The sequence below is a fragment of the Euprymna scolopes genome, chromosome 21 (genome assembly GCF_053919585.1).
Source record: "Euprymna scolopes isolate OS-2025 chromosome 21, ASM5391958v1, whole genome shotgun sequence".
NCBI lineage: Eukaryota > Metazoa > Mollusca > Cephalopoda > Sepiida > Sepiolidae > Euprymna > Euprymna scolopes.
In genome coordinates, this window is record NC_136502.1 from 101,740,667 (window position 1) to 101,760,889 (window position 20,223).

Consider the following 20,223-nt stretch of genomic DNA (forward strand, 5'->3'; position numbering starts at 1 on the left):
CTCTGACTCCCAACTCTTGACTAATAACTGATTCGTGTTTTTCCAAGCTCTTTTCTAAGATCCACATCATCTTAAGTAACCTCTACGTCAGACTCTAGAGGTCAGACCTATTTGTAAATTATTGTTTGTGCTAGTTATGAAAACTAACATTCCTTTCTATTAAAACATTTTAATATAAATGATTTTCTCTGTAAATATTTATTTTGCTATGATAACATTCTTTCTGACATTCTATTTTTATAATATTTATAACGCTCATAATAATCATTGACCAGCCCAACTTTCGGCATTATTAATATTTAACAGAAAGTCTATATTGGTTAAACATAAGATTTGTGCGTAAAAATGCACTCAAAGAAGGTTGGGGGTTACATTAGTAGAAATGTGTAAAAAAGTAATCTACAATGTAAATCTCACCTGTCTGTTTAAATGTATGTATTTATATATATATCATTCCTTAATTGGAATTTATTTTGAGATGAGCATTATATGTTAATTTTATTTTTATTTCTGACTATTAGTCTCATCTTTATTAGTTGTTGTTTTTTTTTGTTTTTTTTAATCTTTTTATTACCACCTGACGAAAGCCAGAGGAAGTTGGCCGAAACGTTGTGAACCAAAAAAAAAAAACAACAACTAATAAAGATGAGACTAATAGTCCGAAATAAAAATAAAATTAACGTATGTATTTATGTCTTGTAAAACCTTCCGACAGAGGCGACGGATTTTCATGAGATCGGTATCATTTTGAAGCTCGACCCTTCAGATGACAAATATTGAAAAATTAGCCAAAACCATTAATTCCTTCATCCCCAACTGGACACTTTTCTACAGGGAGGAGTCGCTTTTTTTTGCCGATATTTTTGAAAGTCATCGCCTCTTTTCGATTGTCTAGCCTTAATTTAAACCTATGTTACTTCCAGTTTGGCAATGGGCACAGCAGCTAACACATCACCTTTTTTTTTTCACTTTCTTTTCCTGCCTGCTTACTACGACTTTTTTTTTTTGCTCAACACCTCCAAACACCCGGGCACCCAGGCTAAATAAGAAAGTATTGTTTCATTTTTAACAGGCTTCGGTTTTCTAATTTTTACAAAATAAAAAATCTACTTAATTTTTTTGATTGATTTTTAATAAAATAAATCCTGTCTACAAACGCGTTTTCAGAATTTTAAGTGGGGGATCGTTTAACTTAATTACATTTATATGGCAAAATAAATCCTCTCTCGTCCTCACAAACATTTTTTTAATAATCTGAAAACTTGATACCAATCTATTTTAAGAGAATAGAAAGGAAACCTTCAATGTAACTCTTGCTTCCCTTATTTTGTCCTTTAGTTTTCACATTCCATGAAAAAAAGAGTATCGAATCTAATAGGCCCCACTTTGTCAACTAATCTCCAACCCCTGTCCCATCACTGCAATGTTGCATCCCTGTGCCTGTTTTACAAGTATTTTAATGGAATGTGCTCTGATGAACTCATTGCACTTGTGCCCCCTTGACGTACATATCCCTGACAAACCTGCTTAGCAACAAAATCACACCCCTTTACTGTTGAGGTTCCTAAATGCCAGAAAGTTTTCTACTTTAATAGCTCCTTCCCTCAAACAGCTACTTCGGAATTCCCTTCCTGCTACCTGCTTCTCTGATTGTACTAATCTGCAGAAGTTTAAAATGTAAACCAACATCTTGTTAATCTTTCTTAGGCATGGTCCCAATTAATAGCTCCTTATGTCCAAGTGATGATATGCCTTGTTTGGGTGGGAAGTGAGTAAAAAACAATATTTCTGACAAAGGGGAAAGAATTTCTGGGTTGGAATCTATCCATCTAACACTTATCGTTGACTGTTTTTTTTGCCTTGAAATATTGTTTTTCTTTTTTTTAAGCTATTTACATCAAGTGGCTTCATACCTCGTCTGGAGCGATTTCTATTTAAAAAAGAAATGAATTATTTCAAATAAAAAATTAAAATTTTTAGCTTTTAATAAAGATCAAGGTACCTTTTTATGGCAAACTTATATAGAAAATTGAATCTCACCTTTCAAAACTGAACAAACCTGTTTTAAACAGAAAAAAAAAAAAAATCTGAAAATTTGGTGCTTAAAGTAGCCATAGACGTTTTCAAGTCAATGAAATAACAATCCAGAAGATATCTCACTACTGATGCAATTCTCTATCTATATAAAAGCCAAGTACGTCCAAGGATGGAATACTGTTGCCATATCTGGGCAGGAGCTGCTAAAAACAGCCTATCCTGCCTTGACAGAGTACAAAATAGACTTCGTGGTTTAGTGGGGGATGCCCTTTTCTCTTCCCTGGAACCTCTCTCCCACAGAAGAGACGTTGCGAGCTTATCCTTGTTTTATCGTTATTTCCATGGCAAGTGCTCGTCTGAACTCCAATCTCTGGTCCCCCCCTCGCCAATCTTTCACGAAAAACACCCGTCTAGCTGAATCCACTGTCAAAAGTTTCCCCCACTCTTTATCTGTGCCTAAATCAAAACGTAGATTCCATGAACAAAACTTCTTTCTTAGAACTGCACGCCTGTGGAACTCTGTTCCGTCTGCCTGCTTCCCACCTGACTACAACCTAGATGTCTTCAAGTCCAACGTAAACAAATTCCTAATGAACCGCCCCCTTAAGTAAACACTTCATTAAATCTCCACACTAACGTACTGTACTTGTAATAACCCTTATCCCTGAATGGCTTCCGGGCCTTGATAAGTGGTGACCACCGTGTAAAAAAAAAAAAAAAAGGCAGGATATGTGTATAAACCTCAAAAGGGTATATATTTTACTATTTAAACATACATGTTTATATACGTGTCTTTGTGACCTATTTGCGTTTGTGATGTGTATATACTTGTTTGAATAGTGATGCTTGACTGTATATATGTGTCACTAAAATTGGAATGAGAGACGCTCAAGGGTACAAAAATAAGAATTGTCCCAGTCGTGAAGGATTTCTCCTCCACCGAAAGAGAACAAGAAATGGAAGTGCGGCATCCAAAGAACAGATGCTGCACTTTGATCCTGACCAAAAGGCCAAGAGTAGCGGTGAACCCGTGGAAAAAGAAAAGGAAAAAAGGCAGCTGTAAACGACGAAAGGAAGAGAAAGAAGGACAGAGAAAAAAGATAAGATCATAGCTTATGGTGGGAGAACGTGATGATGTTAAATTGGCCATGACAGCCCGTGGGTGGCGAGGATACCAATGAAATTCCGATGTACAAAGCAAACAGTCGACGAACAGCGGGGCGATAAGTGACCCTATTGAAAAGACACGTGGCCTTTGTGGAATCGGATTCAGCTGTTTTTATGTCCTCTCAAAAATAATTAAGTAAGACATCTCTGTTTTTACGACCTGTCAAGTTTCATTAGGCCGCATCGGTCGAAATCGAGAACACCTGAATGCCAACAGAGGAAGAAAGACAGCCCCTTTTTTGGGTATAGGCCGCCTGGCTAAGATTTGACGGACAGCGATCCCTTAGTTCTGATTGGCCAACGACCCGAAACGGGAAGAGACCCAGTCCACGCCCCCACAATATAAGCAGCAAGCCTTGAGAGATTGACAGAGTTAGAGAGAGAGCTTTGCTTCCTTGGGTCCGACGAACGAAGATTCCCCCATCGATTGACCCTGTCACGTAGATAATTGAGTTTTCTGTCGGAGAGAGAAGAGGAAACCTCGCAGTTAACAAGTGGCCAGTCCCTAACTGAACAGCTAGCTGCGATTGTACTGTTGTCGAAATACAAGGAAGTTTGTACAAAAGGAAACGCTTGTTGACTTGGTCCTTTCAATTGTTTTGCATGACAAGTCTGTTTCAGGAAACCGGCCGTTGACATCATCGCCGAGGAAACACCAGAACCGACAACCGGGGTCATTCCACCACTGGACGACGCGCGGGTGACGTAAGTGTCACAAAATGTCTGTTGGTTCTACACTCTTTGAACCATATGTTTTCTTATCTCTCTCTCTCTCTCTCTCTCTCTCTCTCTATATATATATATATATATATATATATATATATATATATATCAGTCTATTTTACAGCCGGTGATTAGTCTTGTCTAGGTGTGTTGATGGGGGCGTGTCAGCGTAATTACTAGGGCTATGACAAGAGAATATTCTTTTCGTTATTTTGTCTCTCGAATATATATCAGTTAATATCTTATATGTTTTTAGATAGAGTAATGTGGTTCTCGATTGATTAACTGTGTCTGATATACACTTGAAAGTCAAAACAATGATAAGTATATTCTCTTGTCATGGCCTTAATAATTACATAAACGTATATACATTTGACAACACACATGTTCTGCTGAAAAGATCTCTTGGTTGGACTCACTAAAATAGGGGTAAATGTCAGACATCTGGTTGGATGTCCCATCCCCTAGAAGAAAAAGTTTAAGAAAAATGAATAGAAAAAAAAAAGGGAAAAGCCACATTCATGTGATGTTTGTGGATATTCTTGTTCTGTAAAATCAAATTTAGTGACGCATATGAGAACTCACACTAACTGGGCTTATGAAAAAGAACTTTAAAAAGTACATAGCAAGCATACCCGGTGAACCAAGTGCAAGTGAAATACAAACGATTGCACTGAAAGGGACGACTAGAATCCTGAAAAGATCTCTTGGTTGGACTCACTAAAATAGGGGTAAATGTCAGACATCTGGTTGGATGCCCCATCCCCTAGAAGAAAAAGTTTAAGAAAAATGAAAGAAAAAATGGAAGAACTCCAGCCATCTTGGGGAGAGGGATTCTGTGTAAACAAAGACATTTCAGGACAAATCAAGACGCTGTATATTTTTATACATATATTTCTTTATTTCTCCCAGGTAGTCATCATAGCAGAGGAGTGATCGACAATCTTGGCTTGGTGGTTCTTCTACGTCTCCATTCTGAGACCTTTTTTCCCCCTCGTGAGGGAAATAAGGAAAATAAACAGTAAACATATATATTTACAGTATACAGATTATCTTTTTTTTCTTTTTTTTTTTTTTTTTTAAAAAAACGTGAACGGGGTAAAATTAAGATTACTTAGAAGATGTTCTTTGATAATATCTGCAGTTTATGGAACGTTCTAATCTTTTATTGAGTAACTTATCCCTGTCTTTAAATTGTATAAATAATTTTCAGAAAGGCAAAGGTAACATGGGGAGTTGAGTGACGAACACGTTTTAGACCTATATATATATATTATTATTCTTTGTGTAAATACAGTCATATCTTGCTACGATGTGCAGACCGTTTCAATCATACTTGATATCATCAGGCAAGAAAAATTAAAATACAAAAATTAATATTTATATAAATTAATAAAAATTTAAAACACAATCTTTACGTTTCATATGCTTTATGTACATGTGTCTGTGCATGCATATCTGTACACGTGTATCTGCGTGCGTGTCTGTGTGTGTGTGTATGTGTGTATATAAATAAACAAAATAAAAGCTAAAATAACTACTATTTGATTAGCTTAAATATTCTAACTTATTAAGATACTAGCATGGGTGCCCGGCGTTGCCCGGGTGTTTGGAGGTGTATGCTGAGCAAAAAAAAAAGGGGGTAATTTTTTAAACTTTGACCCCTATTATGACCCCTGAAAATTTATTGTTTTGGCCTCAAATCAAGTTATTAAGTTAGATCCATGTCCACGGAACCTATATCTAAAATTTCAAGTGTGTAGACCCAAAATTGTCGGAGAAGTTTGGTAGAGTTCTCAAAGCTCAAATCGTTGAACTTTGACCCCTTAATCGCCACATTTCTGGCTAAAAACCGATCACATAGATTTTTCCAAATCTCAGTACCCTGTATATCAAATTTCGAGTCTGTAGACTAAAAATTGACAGTTATTTCGTAGGGAAATGTACACAGACACACACACACACACTTTCACTTTTATAGATATATATAGATTTAAAATTTGAGTCTGACAGAATGACAAAGTGATATTGCAAACCGATATATTAAACAAACGAACTTCAGAGAGACAAATGAACACATAAGTAAATAAAATTTGTATTAGAAAACATTTCTTGATTATTCCACGTTTTTTTTTTTACAGACCTGACGACTGAGGTTCGCTCTTAATAAAAATTGTTTTTTTATAGTCTTAATTTTGACTACTTTTTTCATAAAAAACTAAAAAAAATCAAGAAGGAAAAGAAATTTAATTTTATTCTTTTTTCATTAATTTCTTTCTGTGCAAAGCAATTCTTTCAAACTTAATCTGTCATGCCATATTTTCTCTTCTCAAAGTTTTAAAATGATCTTGTACTTTTTTAATTTTTGTATTTTAATTTTTCTTGACTGATGAAATCAAATATGTTTGAAACGGTCTGTACATTGTAGCAAGATATGACTGTATTTACATAAGGAATAATAAAAAAAATATAATTTACTCTCTTTGATTGAGCACTATCAACGACCCTTGTTGAAATTCAATTATTCTTAATTTTTGGATATTTTTCTACCTTGAATATATATATGTGTGTAATTAAAAAAGTGAACCTTATATATATATATATATATATATATATATATATATATATTGAGAAAGAAGTGAACCATAATCGAATGTTAACAAATAATACATAAGTCGATTAAAAAAAAAAAAAATCATGAAGTGAAATACAACCCAAGAAAAAAGTGAACACTATTCGGAATGTTATAAAATAAATAAGTCGATTAAAAAAATAAAAAAAAAAGGAAAAATGACAAAATGCAAAAAAAAAAACGAAACCCAAAGCGCTTTTTGCACAAATAGACTTTTTCAAGGATATATGTCTGTAAGGAGGAATAGTAATTTTTTTTTTTTATTTATTTATTTTTTTTTTTTTGTTGAATTGTTGTAATAAAAAAAAAAAAAAAAAAAAAAAAAGAACCTTAGATGGAATGTGTCCCGCGAAATAGTTCCAACTGTCCACGAAGGTTTCTCTGCTTACACAAAGTAGGGGGGCTGAAACTGATGGCAAGCGCCTCGAGGACAGACAGGTGGAACTTCGTGCATCCTCTGCATAAAACTGAAAAACAAACCAAAGAGAATGTAGAAGCGCAATCTTTTTTTATCTTCTAAGTGTTGTCCAATAGCGGATTCTACTAATTGGGAACTCCTGGAAATAGGCTGATGATCTCGGATGTAACATGGCACAAGCTGGGCGATTCTAACCTGAAGACGCTGGGTCGTCTTGCCTATATAAACGGCACCACACCGACATTTAAATTTATAAACAATATTACTTGACTGTGAGATAGGCAAAACGTCCTTACGAAAAGAGGGGAAAAGCGTACTTTGTAAAGAAAGCAATTCGGAGAGTTAAAGCACCAAAATTCGAAGTTACAAGAGAGGAAATCTTGTCTCCAATACGTTGGCCTTCAGGTCCAATCCAAGGTAACTTGAGGTATACTGGAAATTTAGATGGACCATATTTGGGTTGCTCACAAAAGGATTCTATTTTCTTGTTTACAATTTTGTTAACCAATGGAGGCAGATATCCATTCATAATGAAAATTTGTTTAATATTATCGATTTCTAAATCGATACAAGAAGAAAAGCAAATGGCAAGTGCCCGATGCATTAAATTTCTAATAATATTAAGCTTCCTAGTTGTTGGTGCGGAAGAATCCCAACTCAGGTACAGACCAGTAAAAGTAGGTTTTCTATAAACGGACGTGACAAAGGAAGACCCATATTTCGAAACTAAAACATCCAAGAAAGGAAGGGAGTTGTCTTTTTCTACCTCCATCGTAAATGAGATGGTAGGGTGCAAATCATTGGACAACACTTAGAAGATGAAAAAGGTTGCGCTTCTACATTCTCTTCGATTTGTTTTTCTGTTTTACAAAGAGGACGCACTAAGTTCCACCTGTCTGTCCTTGAGGCGCTTGCCATCAGTTTTAGCCCCCCCCCTACTTTGTGTAAGCAGAGAAACCTTCGCTGGCAGTTGGAACTATTTCGCGTGACACATTCCATCTAAGGTTCTTCGTTTTTTTTTTATTACAACAATTCTACAAAAAAACAAAAAAAATTTCTATTCCTCCTTACAGACGTATATCCTTGAAAAAGTCCATCTGTTCAAAAAGCGCTTTGGGTTTCGTTCTTTTTGCATTTCATGATTTTTCCTTTTTTTTTTAATCGACTTATTTATTTTATAACATTTCGAATACTGTTCACTTTTTTCTTGGGTTGTATTACACTTCGTGATTTTTTTTTTTTAATTGACTTATGTATTATTTTTTTACATTCGATTATGGTTCACTTCTTTCTCATTATTTTAAAATTTTGCTATTCTAATAAATATATATATATATATATATATATATATATATATATATACGAGCAAACAGTTAATAAAACATGTTAAAATATATATATATATGTATATATATATATATATATATATATATATATACGAGCAAACAGTTAATATATATATATATATATATATATATATATATATATATACAAGCAAACAGTTAATAAAACATGTTAAAAAAACACTTTGAAATGAGTTAAAAACATATTTAATCTGAAAAGGAAACACTAGATAAGTGAGATTAGGACTATCCACTTATCTAGTGTTTCCTTTTCAGATTAAATATGCTTTTAACTCATTTCAAAGTGTTTTTTTAACATGTTTTATTAACTGTTTGCTCGTATTATAAGCTCTATTTCCTATTTGGTTTTATCGAGCTTTTACATCTGGCTGAGATAATTTTATAAATATTAATTCTTTAATATTTATAATATACTTTAATTTTACCATCTTGGATCATTTTGATAAATTTAATTGTAATTTTTATTTTTATATATATATATATATATATATATATATATATATATATATATATCAGTAATAAGACGATTCCAATATTTTTTTTGATTCCGTTCTAAATTCCTGACTCCAATACAATTACCAATTCCGATTCTTTAAAATCTCTAAATATTTAACAATAAAGTTGTTATTTTTCCCTAATTACAATAAAAGCACATGTTAAATATGCATATATCTTCTCAAATGTGAAAATATACTTGTGACGGTGATCTATAGATTTTAGTTTCACTAGTTTTTTGTTTTTTTGTTTTGTTTTTTTACACAGTGATCACCACTTATCAAGGCCCGGAAGCCACTCAGAGATAAGGGTTATTTAAATCAATCAATAGTTTTTATTTTATTATTGAAAGATTTTGATTTAAACAAAATTAAATAAAAGTCAATTAAAAGAATCGTTTTTGGCATCAGAAAATAGGCACAACTGTTTCGGATTCTGATACTCCCAAAAGTTCTTTTTTTTTTTTTTTTCAATTCCCGATTCCGATTAATCATCCCAACACTAACAAACAGCCATCTGTTACAGTCAATAAGACTTCGTTAGGCGACCCTGAACCATTCAACTGCTATAGAAAAAAAAAAAATTGAGCTCTTCAAAAAAAGACCATAAGTTGCGAGCTCTCTAAAAAAGAAGAATAAAAATGGAGAAGCCGTATTTCATAGTCTTTTTTTTTTTTGAAGAGCTCACTTTTTTTCTATAATGTCAAATGGTTCAGGATTGCCTGACAAAGTCTTATTGACTGAAACAGATGGCTGTTCGTAGTGACCAAATGTAACTGTTTACCTTCGAATAGATAATAAAAAAATATTTTGCTCTTGTTATCGAGTACTATCTAACAACCTCGTTGAGTTCATTAGTTCCTACTTTTGAATATCTCAAGCCTGGATTTATATATATATACATATATATATATATATATATATATATATATATATATATATATATATATATATATATATTTTCAGAAAGTGAGAGATTATATATAATTATTTCCACAGCCCAAAGAACACCGCAGCCCACAAGAGCCACGCCAGCCAACGAATCAGAAATTATTTCCACAGCCCAAAGAAATAATTATATATAATCTCTCACATTCTGAAAATTCTATAACAAAAATGGCTCGTTAGGTTAGCTCTGCTGGATGGCGTCGGCCTTTTGAGTTCAAAATCTCTACTTGTGAGACATCGGCTTGGGGGTCAGCTGGTTGGATGACCACGCCCCTTGTCGAGATCTATTCCACAGCTTGATTTCGTCGTGGTTTGCTTGATCTGTGTTGATTAATAGAATTTCTTGTGTGCAGAGTGTTTGCTCAGTTGGTAGAGTGCTTGCCTCGCACGCAGGATGCTCAGGTTTCAAATCCCAGGTGCGGATATGTCTGACTGATGAGCCCAAATGAGGGTGAAACTTGAGTCTTAGACTTCCGGTTCGTTGGCTGGCATGGCTCTTGTGGGCTGCGGTGTTCTTTAGGCTGTGGAAGTAATTATATATATATATATATATATATATATATATATATATACACATATTTGTTGTTGTGAAAATAACACTCAAAGTGAGAACAGTAGTCCAAAGAATTCAAATTATACAAACAATCAATCATCATTAAAAAAAATCAGAATCGTGATAAACTTTATTGTTTACTGTTTATTTATAAACATGTGATTGTTGATACAATGATTTTCTTATGCTTACAATCATTCCTTTTAATGAAAAAAAAGAAAAATACAATATCGGTTTTTTTCTTTTTATTCAGAAAATGATTAAAATAAAAAAAAAAAAAAAACAACACCGGGTAAAGCGAGAAATAAAAAAAAGTGTTTTGGAAGGAAAACTGATTTGAGGAGATAAAAATTCAAATATCAAATAAAACAATTCATTGATCAATAAATAAATTGATAAACGAGAGATTATACGCATGAGTATTTACTCGCCTCTGCACGAGGACAACTCTCAGTCTGAATAGAGAAAGTATGGCGTGTTAGAAAGTTTTACAAAACTGTAAAAAAATTACTTCAGTTCTTTTCATAGGTCCTACTACTATGGGATCATTACGGAAATGGATCTTTAAACCCTAACCTCTGTAAAAGCTAGGTGTTTTCTCTAGAGCAGGGGTCTGCAAACTCTTTAATCTGGCCTGTGGAGTTCGTATGGAAAACCAGAAAATATCCAAGAAAAAATTTTTACATGGAAATGTGTGAAAATAGTATAACGTTTTTTCTTTTTGTTCAGAAAATGATTAAAACAATGAGGTTTTGGAGAACCAATTTCACTAAAAAGCAAAACTAATAAGCAAAACATTTCAAGTCATTTTCTTTTTCTTTTTTTTACAAAGGAGTCACCACTTATCAAGGCTCGGAGGCCACTCAAGGATAAGGGTTAATGAGTGTACAATAGTCAATGGGAAAATGTCATAGTAATCATTAGTAGCGGGAATTGGGTAAGTGGGATTACTAAAAGAGATGGCTCATCAAGAACTTGTTCATGTTGGGCTTGAAGACGACCATATTGTAGTCAGTTGGAAAGCAGGAAAATGGAACAGAGTTCCATAGGCATGAAGTTCTAAGAAAGAAGCTTTGTTCATAGAATATACATTTAGGTTTAAGCACAGATAATTTTTTATTTTATTTTGGCCTGCATAGCTTTAAAAAGTCAGCAATATGGCCCTCCATTAGAAAACTTTGGAGATCCCTGCTCTAGAAGATTTGCAATCTGATGCTGGTTGATTAGTCTAGTTTATTTGCTGTTCATGAAGTTTTTCTTATGGTCTTTCATCAATTAGGTTATAAATATTTTTTAGTTCTTGTTAGTGATGGGACGATTCCAATATTATTTCCAATTCTGATACTATTACCGATTCTGTTTTAAATTCTTGATTCCGATACAATTACTGATTCCGATTCTTTTAAAATCTCTGAACATGCAGTTGTAGACTTGTTTGTAACTATTTTTTTTCAGATTACCATCAAAACGCATGTACTATACGCATGTATTTTCACAAACGTAAATCATACACTTCTGGCGTGAGCTATAAATTTTAATTTCATTGGCAATGTAAAATGAATAAATATTTATCATTTTATCTTTAGTAGCAATGATGGAAAATTAAGTTTTTAACAAAATAAAACCAAAAGAATTACAATTAAATGAATCGTTTTTAACATTGGAAAATAAGCAGTAATTTTTTTCAATACCAATTCCGATACCCCAAAAAGTTTGGATTTTTTAGATTTCCGATTCCAATTCATCATTCCAACACTAGTTCTTATTCAGAATTTCCTCTATATAAAAAAAAAAAAAAATACTGTATTCCAAAAATCATATAAACTGATCAAGACAAGGGACATAACTCAATAATTTAAACTTGTGAGATTTATGTTGTAATGCCTACAAATTCCCATTAATCGCTTTAAAATGATTTTCTTTATAAAAATAAAACTACTTCATCAATTAACATAATTTTTAGAATATGATATTTTTGTTTTGGGTAGGTACATTATGCAGATTTTTCTTTATTTTTGTTTTCTTACATAGGAGTAACTCTGGACAAGAACCAAAATTACTTTTAGACAACACATTAAAATTGTATTTTCTCTCAACCTATACACTTTTAACTTTCTGAAACTATTTAAAAGTTTTTTGGGGGTCTTTTTCAAAATAACTTATACCTCAAAACTTTTGGCCTAATGTGGTCAACCATGTTATTAAAGTTAATATTGGAATTCTGAAATTTAAAAAAAACTCACTTTCAGTATGTTAGAAGTGTAAAGGTGGGTAGATTCTACTTTATTTGTTATATTTTTTTGTATTGTTGTATTTGTTTTTTTTTTTTTCATTTTCTTGAGTGCATCAGGCAGATCTATTTTTGTTTTTTAATATGCGAGGTCATTCTGGACTATTTTATCTATCTATCTATCTATCTATCTATCTATCTATATATATATATATATATATACCTACTTTATCCTCCATTTTTAGTGGCAAATTTTGCTGTGTTGTTATTAATTATTGTTTGTGCTGTGTGTTAGAGACTTTACAAGTATTTTTTAGTATTTTGAAAAGCAGAACGTATATGTTTCTAGATTTTGTCGTTTTTTACCAAGGTAAGAGATGTTCCGAATATATTTTTTTCAGTGTGGATTTGAAAATGTTATTGCAATTTTTGAATGAAATCCTTTTAATCCACTTCAAAAATTGTTGTTTCTAATAATTTCACAGACCTTTTTTCTGGGTGAGATCTTATGTGTTCTGAAGCTGTCCCTTTTATCCAAAACCAATGTCTGCATTGTTAAGATAAAACAAAGATTCTCCATTCAAATTTTTTGACTGAATCAAAGATGTTCTCCGTTAGTGATAGTTTGAAGCTGTGGAAAATGAGGTATGTTTTTCAATGAGTATCTATTTCTCTCACACAGTATGACAAGATTCAGAAAGTGGGATTGGAAAGTCAGTGCCTCCAAAGAGGAGAAATCTGACCTGCAAAAAATGCTTGGTCAGCCCCGCTGAAATTCCCTCATAGGGGTGCCTCGGGGCATTACAATAAATTAACCTCCTTCCCAAAGTGAGAAGGCAAAGCCTGGAAGAATGGACCTCCTAGAACTGCACAGTACTACCATTATACCACAATCAACAGGAAAAAAAGGTCATTACAAGAATGGTTTAGACTCTGCTTTATCGTTATTTTCATGGAAAGTGTTCGACTGAGCTTCAATCTATGGTCCCCCCTCGCCAAACTTTCACAAGAAACACTAGACTAGCTGAAAACATTATCAATAATTTTCCCCACTCTTTATCTGTACCTAAACCTAAACATAGATTCCATGATCAAAGCTTCTTTCTTAGAACTGCACGCCTGTGGAATTGTCTTCCGTTTTCCTGCTTTCCAGCTTTCTATAATATGGTTGTCTTCAAGTCCAACGTGAACAAGTTTCTGATGAGCCGTTCCACTTAAGTTAACAAATTTACCGAACTTCCATTACTATCGATTACTATATTGTCCTTTTGACTACTCTACACTCTTTAACCCTTATCCTTGAGTAGCCTATCAGCCTTGATAAGTGGTGACGTCTATGTAAAAAAAAAAAAAAAAAATGTAATGTAATTACATGTAATGTAATTACAAGAATGTAATGTAATTAAATGTAGAATGTAAGACTCTGTTGTGTCTCGGTGTGACTGAGTTAAAAACCTTAGCCACACCGAGGCACAAAGCATGAATTTCTCTATTGTTGGAAAGTAATCTGATGTGTTTAGTTTTTCCGATGTGGGGAAATCCTGAATTTTGGATTCTTTAATCTGTAGCAGGAGAAGCTATCATCGGTGCGATAAGTTAAAGAGTTAAAAAAAAAAGAAAATACCTAACAACTATTAAACGTGAACATTGTTAAAAATAAATAAAGGCTTTTTCCATCGAAGACTGGAGGTGTACGTTTTTCAAAACCCATATATAAACGTTGATATCGTCTTTTCCAGGAGTGTAATTAATAGTGTTCAGACGATTAATCGGAATCGGGAATCTGAAAAATCCGGACTTTTTGGGGTATCAGAATCGGAAAAAATTGTGCTTATTTTTCGATGTCAAAAACGAATCTTTGATTTTGCTTTTTTTATTTGATTTTATTTAAAGCAAAATCTTCTACTACTGATAATAATGATCAAATAATGAAAATCGATTCGTGTAAAACAAAAATCAATAAATCATTCCTCACACGTGTAGTTTTACGCTCGAGAAAATATCTGCACATCTAACATGGGTTATTATGGTAATCGTTAAAAAATAACAACTTTATAGTTAAATAGAGATTTGTAAAGAATTGGAATCGGTAATTGTATCAGAATCGGGGAGAGTATTGGAATCGTTCCTTCACTAGTAATTGAATGTTCATTTGGATCAGAGGATTCTGGTGGGCAGATGAAATAAATTATTATCTTTGACTGATATGATGCAGTCGATACATATGAAATATTAAGCATTTTGGGAGGCTGGGGCTGGGGGGGGGGGGTAATCTAAATTTGGATGGACCAGATTCTAAGAACAGGCAGAAATAGTACTCCAACAAGGGGGTTAATAATAAGAAATCCAAATTTTTGTTTATAGAAATTTTTATTAAATTGTATCTCATCAGCATGGCTGACGATGCGAGGATTTGAAACCTTAACCACGGGATTGAAGTCATATGCTCTACCACTAAGCTACGAAGATACTTTCAGAAATATGTGATGCTTTTATTACTTATAAATGTTTTTGATTAGTTTACGTCTTTACAATAATTTCAGCTTTAATGGTAATGTTATAGCCAGCCACGCTGATGCGTCATGGCAGCAGCGAAACATGTGTCCATAAATAATTATATAGAAGCGCCCGTAACATTAATTCCATAAGTTGAATAGTCTTGAACCACATTTACCTCCTACTACAAAATAATATAATGATGCTAAACCTTATGCCTAGAATCCTTATTCAAATTTTGATCAAAATTGATTACATGATTTTGATTCTCAGAAAAATGCATAAAATTTAAGGCTTAAGCTTAAGGGATCTTAAGAAGAAACTGAAAAACAGGAAATCTTAACTTAATTGGTGTCTAATTAATGAAATTTAATGAAAATCTGAAATATTTGAATTATCAAACAGGAGATTATGTCCTTATACACACTAAAGGCTCTTTAACATACATGGTGTCTTAAATAAGTTTCCAGACTTTTTTTGTAAAGGCATTTAACATTGTCATAGACTCTTGTAAATTCAGTATATTACTGCTGTACATATTATGAAATGACGGACCAATTTTTATGATTTCAGGTTCAAATGAACAGCTATAGCAAGAAATGGAATACACCTTACTAATGATTGTCACAACTGGTGAATTTCCAAAATGCAATCTAGACGTAATGACACATTAGAAGAACGATATACAATAAAATTATGTTTTAAACTTATAAAAAATGCCACAGAAACGTATGGAATGCTTCAGTGTAATTTTGAACCATCTTGCATGAATCGAGCATCAGTTTTTGAGTGGCATAAGAAATTTGAGGAAGGCAAGGAGTGTGAGGGATGATAGGAGGTGTGGGTGGGGTAAGGAAGTTAGAACACGAAAGTTGATTGGCCAAATAAAGAATTTCATAGATAAGGACCGTTGTGTATCTATAGAGACAAGTGCATAGTTTGACGTCAGTGTGGGAACTGACCACACAAGTATTCAAGAGGAACTGAAGATACGGATGATTTGCGCAAAGTTTGTCCCAAGTGTTCTCAGAGAAGATCAGCTTATTTGACCAAGATGGGCATCAAGACAGTTCCTCACCCTCCCTATAATTCAGACCTTACTCCTTGTAACTTTTGGTTATTCCTTAAGCTCAAAGAAAACTTTAGAAGCTGTTGTTATGAGACAATTGAGGAGATGAAAGAGGCTGTGATGAGGGTCATTGACAAGGACATACAAGAGGACTTCCATGGAGAGTTCCAGAAGTTGTTGGAACCGTACAACAAGTGCATTGCAGCTGGAGGAGATTACTTTAAAGGGGACTAGAGTTTCATGTGTGTACTATCATTAAAAGTGCCTATATGAAAAAAGTCTGGGAACTTATTGAAGGCATCTCGTCTTACAAAAAAACTGAAATTTGAATCAGAAACTTGGATGATGAGGAACATTAACAGAGTGGGCCACATTAGGATGAAGGGGGATGTTCAGATGCTGGGAAAGGCCAGAACTGTGCGCGACACTGGGATGAGAAAATGAAGCGTGATGAGATAGATTTGCGTGATGATGACTGATCCCAAGGGGCAGACTGGTTGTTGGGTGTGAAATATTTGCTTGTTCCAGCGGAACCTTAACCAAAGTGCTAGCAAGGGAAACAGGGTTGTAATAGGGCATATCCACTGGTGAAGAATGTAAATTCAGAGGAACTGTTCCTACCAAATTTAAAGGTTGATCACTCGGATTTCCGAGCTGTTGTTTTATCAGTCTCGTATGAGCATCTTCTGGCATTGCACGACTGACCCGATGAGGGTTTGCTTGTGTGGCATGTTGTTCATAGGAAGCTTCTTTTGATTTGTTGTTGCTATTTGGTGAATTCCCAGCGTGATGGGGGCGACAGCTGAGTCTCTTTTTGCCAGCGTTTGCCTGTTTATGCCGAAGGAGGTGATCTGGTCGTCGGAAAGCATAGCCACAGTCGTCACATTTATAAGGGCGATTCCCGCCGTGAATCAGCTGATGAACTTTGACATGCGACATCTGGGAGAAGGTCTTGCTGCAGATGTCACACCGGAATCGTTTCTCCCCCATGTGGGTCCGCTTGTGCCGGATGAGGCTCCCATTTAGGGGAAAGGCTTTGCCGCAAACGTTACACTTGAAGGGGAGCACCGCATGATGGATCTTCTTATGCATCGATTCGTGGGACCTCTTGGAGAACGCTTTCCAGCAGAGAGAACAGTCGAGAAGCTTATCGGTCTTGCATTCATCATCACTACTGCTCTCCTCCTCGTCGTCGTCTTCTTCGGTAGGAAATCTTTGATTATCATTGTTAGAAGCATTATTGCTATTTTTACTGCGGCTATTGATGTCAGTATTAGTAATACTACTTCCATGATTATGTTTACAGGAACAGCTGCAGCCGTTCGATACGGATTTAGTGGTTGTTGACTGTCCGTCATTATTTATGTTAAGATTTTGAGCGCCTTGTGCGTCCTGGTCACTATTGCTTGAGCTGCTACCATTGTTACCACTCCCAAGATCATGGTACCGTTTTTCTCCCTGATGAGTATGCATGTGTCGGTCAAGGTGGTCACTGCGGGAAAACGTAAATGGACAATTCGGACATGCGAAAGGCTTCTCGCCCGTGTGGATTCTGCGATGCACTTTCAGGTGTGACCTTTGTGAAAACGATTTCGGGCAGAGGTCACATTTGTACGGCTTGAGAGCGATGTGTATCCGTTCATGGACTTTGTTACGGTTGATATTGGAGGCTTGCGAGAAGGCCCTCCAGCATGCCTTGCACCCAAACGGATTATCCGAATTGATATCCAGGTTATTGTCGCCATGCTGTCTCCGATGGTGACGAGAAAATGCAGATATGATGGACTTGTTTCTGTTGTCCGCACCTAACGAATCAGTATCCTCAACCAAAGCATCTGTGTCTTCTGGGTCTTGGACTTCCAAGGATGGACCAAGGATATTGCCACTGCTGCTGGGCGTCACTTTACTCAGTAGTGTTGCTGTTGGAGTGACTAATGAAGAAGGCGGCAGTGTGGATCGCCCTTCATGGGTTTTCATGTGTCTTGACAAATTACCTTTTCTGGAAAAGGCATGCTCACAAATTTGACACTTAAAGGGATGCTCCCCTGAATGTACAGTTCTGTGTTCTTTGAGGTGAGACTTTTGCGAAAAACTCTTCCCACATTCTTCACAGTCAAACAGCTTCTCATTGAGGTGGGTACGCCGGTGCCGTTCTAAGTTGTCATAACGGTTGAAGTAGCGCCCGCAGATGTCACAGCAATTTGGCCGTGGCTCTACGGGTCGATGAAGAGTCTTGGAAAGGTCGAGAGACGACAGCAACTCAAACGATGAGGTTGCCTGTTGGCTTGGTGACGTGGATGCTAACGTCTGCGGTGATGACGTTTGACGTTCGGATAGTGGATTCATTTTCTGCAGATTTTTCGATCAGAAAATAGCTGTACATGTCCATATGGAAAGAACTGCAAAAACATTAAAAATAATCTTTTTAATTAACAACAAAATAAACAAAAGCAAACAATTTAATTCTTGTTGTTTAATTTATATTCGAATGACAGAAAACTACAGTTTTTATTTTGCATATTTTATATATAAAGTACGGCTTAAAACCTTTCCTTGACATTACTAACCTATTACTAACCCTAAGTCTTAGAGGCGACCCCCTCCCTGCAACCCAAAAAATATTACACTATACTAATCATCTGAAAAAGTAGCCTTACTCCAAAAAATGTATTGTAGTGTATCTCATATAGCAAGGAAAAAGAAATGGTTAACTGTCCAAAAACGTAAGTAATGCAGGTTCAAATTTATATACGAAATTGATTCCTGACTTAAATTCTGAAACATTTGTCTTTTTTTTTTTCTTTTTTTTTTCCAAAAAAAAGTGAACAAGGAAAAACATTAAGAAAAAGACCCAAGTGTTCATATGGAAGAAAGGAAACAGGAAGTCAATTTTTCATGAAACGTTTGAAGTATGATAATACTGACATTTCTAGAAAGGGGGAAAATTGAATGAAGTAATACAACGAGAGAGAGAGAGAGAGAGAGAGAGAGAGAGAGAGAGAGAGAGAGAGAGAGCCTTGGAAAAGGGGAATAAAATCGAGCCAAAGCAAAAAAAAAAAAAAAAATCAGCCTTTTTTTAATTTTTTAATCCTGAATTCATTTAATATTATATATAAGACATCTTCCCACCTCTACCCTGTCAAGTATTTTTTCTTCTGCGTTTCACATGTACAATTAAACTTACCACAACTTACTGTTTTTAGTTTTATTTTTTAATTTTTTAATCTAAAACCTGATTTGGGTTTGTATTACTGTACACAGATTCGAAGAAGTTGTCAAAAAATAAATACATAACAAATAAATGTTATCAAAGGCAAGATAAGTTACTTTTCTACCTAATTGGATATTTGTTTAGTGTTTTTATTTAATGTAACATGTTTATTCAGCTCGAAAAACATAGTGTTTACCGATTTATTGAAAAGTTAAAAATGGCGACCGACACTCTCTTTGACGCGGTAAGTTTTGGAAAAGGAGTTAAAAATAAAGAACTAGACAAAATACTATTAAAAACCCACCGAATATATGTCAGCCTATGTCATGATAACATATATTGAGCGAGTTTCTAACAATATTTTGTCTAGTTTTTTTTTATTTTTAACTCCTTTTCCCAAACTTATTATGTCAAACAGAGAGAGTCGGTTGCCATTTTTAACTTTCCAACACATCGGTAAACACTGTATGTTTTTCGAGCTGAATAAACATCTTGCATTAAATAAAAACACTAAAAAATATCCAATTAGGTAGAAAAATAACTTATCTTGCCGTTGATATATAGCAGTTAACAAACTATGTACTATAAGCGGATCAATGCCCGGTGCCAAAGTGATTTGGCCGCACTGACCAATCAGTTGGCAGGGCGCATTGATTTGAGCTCTTCCCTTAAGAACTATTTTTTAGCCCTTTGGGATCTCAGCTGCTATCGCCAGAGGGACGTCAGCAAGCAACCTATACAGACCTCTCTCACTCACTCCTCTCACTGCTATTTGTTGAGGACTGCAGTTTGATGGCAGACGACACTTTGAAACAGACATTTATTCTTTCTTTCTTTCTCTCCAGTCTGAGATACAATCTCGCCTTTTCTAAATAAACCCT

General features: G+C 34.6%; 1 protein-coding gene across 1 annotated transcript in view; it reads right to left on the reverse strand.

Moving 5' to 3' along the window:
* Positions 1–10,460: 10,460 nt before the first annotated feature.
* Positions 10,461–20,223, reverse strand: part of LOC145242876 (uncharacterized) — a 108,200-nt gene continuing 98,437 nt past the window's right edge. Inside the window, exon 3 of the mRNA XM_080105988.1 lies at positions 10,461–18,497. Within this exon, the coding sequence (XP_079962114.1) occupies positions 16,462–18,497 (2,036 nt within the window). The 3' untranslated portion in view covers positions 10,461–16,461. The remainder of the gene's footprint in view (positions 18,498–20,223) is intronic.